The sequence below is a fragment of the Nicotiana tomentosiformis genome, chromosome 6 (genome assembly GCF_000390325.3).
Source record: "Nicotiana tomentosiformis chromosome 6, ASM39032v3, whole genome shotgun sequence".
NCBI lineage: Eukaryota > Viridiplantae > Streptophyta > Magnoliopsida > Solanales > Solanaceae > Nicotiana > Nicotiana tomentosiformis.
In genome coordinates this window covers 23,929,473-23,934,802 of record NC_090817.1, presented here as the reverse complement: position 1 = coordinate 23,934,802, position 5,330 = coordinate 23,929,473, and the positions used below count along the sequence as shown (strand labels likewise).

The 5,330-nt window shown below is 45.5% G+C and overlaps 1 protein-coding gene across 1 annotated transcript; it reads right to left on the bottom strand.

The window, feature by feature from the left end:
• Positions 1-1,598: 1,598 nt before the first annotated feature.
• On the bottom strand, positions 1,599-3,416 carry LOC138893689 (uncharacterized). The gene is made up of 4 exons (XM_070178341.1): positions 3,232-3,416; positions 2,260-2,376; positions 2,005-2,178; positions 1,599-1,941 (listed from the first exon to the last, which is right to left on the bottom strand). Exons 1-4 carry the CDS (start codon positions 3,414-3,416, stop codon positions 1,599-1,601), a joined length of 819 nt encoding a protein of 272 aa, XP_070034442.1.
• Between the last annotated feature and the right edge of the window lie 1,914 nt (positions 3,417-5,330).

Here is a 5,330-nt window from a genome sequence, read left to right as displayed (position 1 = left end):
GTCCCTGAGGACTCTACGCGATCGCGAGAGAACCTTCGTGAACGCGTAGAAGGAAACCAGAATAGAAAACTAGCAGCTTCAGCAAATCAACCAAGTCCAAAAATGATCCGATTTCATTCTGACTCATACCCGGGACCCCCGAAACCCCGTCCGAATATACGAACAAGTCCTAAAACACATAATGGACCTACTTGTGACCAAAAATCACATCAAACAACATCTTCTACGAATCACAACCCAATTCAAGCCTATTGAAACTCTGAATATCCGACTTCCAAATCTAATGCCGAATCATACTAAAACAAGTTTGATTGACCTTAATCTTGCACACAAGTCATAATTGACACAACAGACCTATTTCAACTTCTGGAATCAGAATCAAATCCCGATATCAATAAAGTTAACTCCCGGTCAAACTTCTCAACCTTCCAAACCTTTAACTTTCTAACTTTCGCCAATTCAAGCCGAAATGACCTACAAACCTCCAAATCAATATCTGGACACGCTCCTAAGTCCAAAGTCACCATACAGAGCTATTAGAACCGTCAAAACTCCATTTGGAGTCATATACACAAAAGTTAAACTACGGTCAACTCCTTCAACTTAAACTTCCAACTTAGGGACTATATGTCCCATTTCACTTCGAAACTCACCCGAAACCAAAACCAAATACCCCGGCAAGTCACATAACCATAATACAACATAGAGGAGGCACCAAAAAGTGGATCAGGGCTTAAATTCTCAAATTGACCGACCGGGTCGTTACATCCTCCCCTTAAAACAAACGTTCGTCCTCGAACGAGTATAGAGGTACACCTGAAGTGGTGAAAAGATGAGGATAACGGATACACATATCATGCTCGGTCTCCCATGTTGCCTCCTCTACTGGTTGACCCCTCTACTGAACCTTCACTGAAGCAATGCTCTTTGACCTAAACTTTCGGACATGCCTGTCCAAAATGGCCACCGGCTCCTCAACATAAGACAAATCCTTGTCCAATTGGACTGAGCTAAAATCTAACACATGGGACAAATCACCGTGAAACTTTTAGAGCATAAAAACATGGAATACCGGATGAACTGCAGCTAGAGTAGGTGGCAATGCAAGCTTGTAGGCCAGCTTACCAATCCTCTCAAGAATTTCAAAAGGATCGATATATCTAGGGATCAACTTGACCTTCTTCCCGAACCTCATAACACTCTTCATGGGAGAAACCCGGAGCAAGACCCTCTCTCAAACCATGAATACACCATCGCAAATGCTCCAATCCACATAACTTAACCTTTTCCAAAGCTTCCTGAACCAAGTCAGTACCTAATAGCCTCGCCTCGCCCGGCTCAAATCAGAGACCGATACTGCCTCCCATATAAGGCCTCATACGGAGCCATCTGAATACTCTATTGGTAGTTGTTATTGTAGGCAAACTCCACAAGCGGCAAGAACTATTCCCAAGAACCCCGAACTCCATAACGTAGGCACGAAGCATATCCTCCAATATCTAAATAGTGCACTCGGACTGTCCATCCATCTGAGGGTGGAATATTGTACTCAACTCAACCTGTGTGCCTAACTCACGCTGTACGGCCTTCCAGAATCGCTATGTAAACTGCGTACCCTGGTAAGAGATGATGGATAACGGCACGCCATGAAGTCGGACAATCTCGCGAATATAGATCTGAGCTTGCTGCTCTGAAGAATAAGTAGTCACCACTGGAATGAAATGAGCTGACTTGGTCAACCTATCCACAATCACCCATACTGCGTCAAACTTCTTATAAGTCCTTGGGAGCCCAACAACGAAATCCATGGTAACTCGCTCCAATTTCCACTTGGGAATCTCAAGCCTCTGAAGCAACCCACCTAGTCTCTGGTCCTCATTCTTTACCTGCTGACAATTTAGGAACCGAGCTACATACTCCACTATCTCTTTCTTCATCCTCCTTCACTAATAGTGCTTCATCAAGTCCTGATACATTTTAGGGGCACTTAGATGAATGGAGTACCGCAAACTGTGGGCCTCCTGAAGAATCAACTCATGTAAACCGTCCACATTGGGCACACATAGCCGGCCGTACATCCACAACACACCATCATCCCCAATAGTAACCTCCTTAGCATCACCGTGTTGAACCGTGTCCTTGAGGACAAGCAAATAAGGGTCGTCATACTGACGCTCTCTGATGCGATCATATAGAGAAGACCGAGAAACCACGCAAGCTAGAACTCAACTCGGCTCCGATACATCCAATCTAACAAACTGGTTAGCCAAGGCCTGAACATCCAATGCTAATGGCCTCTCCGCTGTCGGTAGATATGCTAAACTGCTCAAGCTATCTGCCTTTTGACTCAAGGCATGGGCCACCCTATTGGACTTCCTGGGGTGATATAGAATGGTGATATCATAGTTAAGCAGCTCTAACCACCTCCGTTGTCGCAAGTTAAGATCCTTCTGTTTGAACAAATAATGTAGACTCTAGTGGTCGGTATAGACCTCATAAGGGACACTGTACAAATAGTGTCACCAAATCTTCAAGGCATGAACAATAACTGCTAATTCTAGGTCATGGAAAGGATAATTATTCTCATATACCTTCAACTGTCTAGATGCGTAGGCAATCACTCTACCGTCTTGCATCAATACCTCATCGAGGCCAACACGTGACGCATCACAAGACACAGTGTAAGACCCCGAACCCGTAGGCAACACCAACACTGGGGCTGTAGTAAAAATAGTCTTGAGCTTTTGAAATCTCTCCTCACACTTCTTGGTCTATCTGAACGAAGCACCCTTCCGAGTCAATCTAGTCATAGGTGCAGAAATAGATGAGAAACCCTCTACGAAACGACGACAATACCCTACCAAACCAAGGAAACTCCAATTCTCAGTAGCTGAAGATGGTCTAGGCCAACTGTGCACCGCTTCAATCTTCTTCCGGTCTACCTTGATCCCCTCACTCGACACCACATGACCCAAACACGCAACCGAATCCAGCCATAATTCACACTTTGAAAACTTTGCATTCAATTTCTTTTCCCTCAAGGTCTGGAGCACGATCCTCAGGTGCTGCTCATGATCCTCCTAGCTCCGGGAGTACACCAAGATGTCATCAATTAACACAATGATGAATGAGTCAAGATAGGGCTATAATACACTGTTCATCAAGTGCATGAATGCTGCTGGGGCGTTGGTCAGCCCAAATGGCATCACAACAAACTCATAATGACCATACCGAGTCCTGAAGACAGTGTGCAGAATATTCGGATCCTGAATCTTTAGTTGGTGATAACCTGACCGCAAATCAATCTTTGAGAACACTTTAGCACCCTGTAGCTGATCAAATGGGTTATCAATGCGGGGAAATGGATACCTGTTCTTAACTGTAAACTTGTTCAACTGCCAATAATCAATACACATGCGTATAGAACCATCCTTCTTCCTTACAAACAAGACCGAAGCACCCAAGGTGACACATAGGGCCGGATGAAACCCTTATCAAGTAACTCTTGCACTTGTTCCTTAACTCATTCAACTCCACTGGGGCTATATGATATGGTGGAATAGAAATGGGCTGAGAGCCCTAGAAACAAGTCAATACCAAAATCGATATCCCTATCGGGCGACATGCCAGGAAGATCTACCGAAAATACATCTGGATAGTCCCTCACTATTAGAAATGATTCAATGGTAGGCGTATCGATATTAACATCTCTCACAAAGTTTAGATATGTATCACATCCCTTCGCAACCATCCGTTGTGTCTTAAGGAAAGACACCACCCTGCTAGGAACATAGTCCAAAGTACCCCTCCATTCTAACCACGGTAAGCCTGGCATAACCAACGTCAGAGTCTTGGCGTGACAATCAAGAATAGCATGATAGTCTGACAACCAGTCCATACCCAAAATAACATCAAAGTCTACCATACTGAGCAACAATAGATCAACTCTAGTCTTAAAACCACCAATAACAACTAAACACGACCGATACACAAGGTCAACAACAATAGAATCTCCCACAGGCGTGGACATATAAATAGGAGAACTCAAAGAATCACGATATATACCCAAATACGGACCAAAGTAAGATGATACATATGAATAAGTGGAGCATGGATCAAATAAGACTGATGCATCTTTATGACAAACCAAAACAATACCTGTGATAACAGCATCTGATGTTACTGTCTCCGTCCTACTCGGAAGAGCATAATATCGGGCCTGGCCTCCCTCTCTAGGGCAGCCCCTACCCGCCTAACCTCCACCCCTAGCTGGCTGAGCAGGTGGAGTGGCAACATGTGCGGTAAACACTGCCTAAGAAGTCTGGGGACCCTGTGGAATACGTGGAGCCTGAGTATTTTGTAGAGGTGCACCCTCCTGAGTCTGGGTAGTTCCTCACCATATGACGAGTATCACCACACTAAAAACAAGCCCTTGGAGGATGTTGCTGCTGAAACTGGCTCGGGCCTGGTCGACTGGATTGACCGCTGAAAGCACCCCGTGCAGGACGTGCACTAGATAGTGGCGGTGCATAATGGGCAACCTAAGACCTGGAGTAGCTGGAATACCACTGGAAGCTAGAAGTGCTGAATAAACTGGATGGTTCACATAGCCTCTACCATGACGGGCTGCAACTAGGGCTCGTGCACCACTATATGTGCTAGAATCTCGAGGCCTCTTGGCCTCCCTATCATTTCGCTCCCGGCCCTGCATACCCTCAAATCTACGTGCGATCTCAACCACTTGCTGATATAGAGTATCAGTCTCGAACTCTCGAGCCATGCTGAATCTAATGCCATAGTTAAGCCCCTCGATAAATTGACGGACTCATTCTCTGACTTTGTAAACTAAGCCAGGTGCATGTCTGGACAACTCACTAAACCTGACAGTATACTATGATACGGTCATAGCACCCTGGCGCAACTACTCAAACTTCGTGCGCCATGCATCCCGAAGGCTCTAGGAACAAACTCGCTAAGGAACATTTCTTAAAATTGAGCCCATGTGAGTAAAGCTGCCTCTACGGGGCTATCCTCCTCATAAGCCAGCCACCAATAGTTTGCTGGTCCCGACAATTGAAAAGTGGTGAAATCAACCCCGCTCATCTCCACTATACCCGTGGTATGGAGAATACGGTGGCACTTCTCCAGAAATACCTATGCGTCCTCTGTAGCTAGGCCGCAAAAAGTAGGAGGATTGTACTTCTTGTACCTCTCGTGCCTGAGTTGCTCCTCCTCAGACGATGTTGCCCTAACCTCAGCCTGAACTAGGATAACTACCTGCACTAGTATGACCTCTAAGACCTGGTCAACACGGACCCTCTACTCTAGGG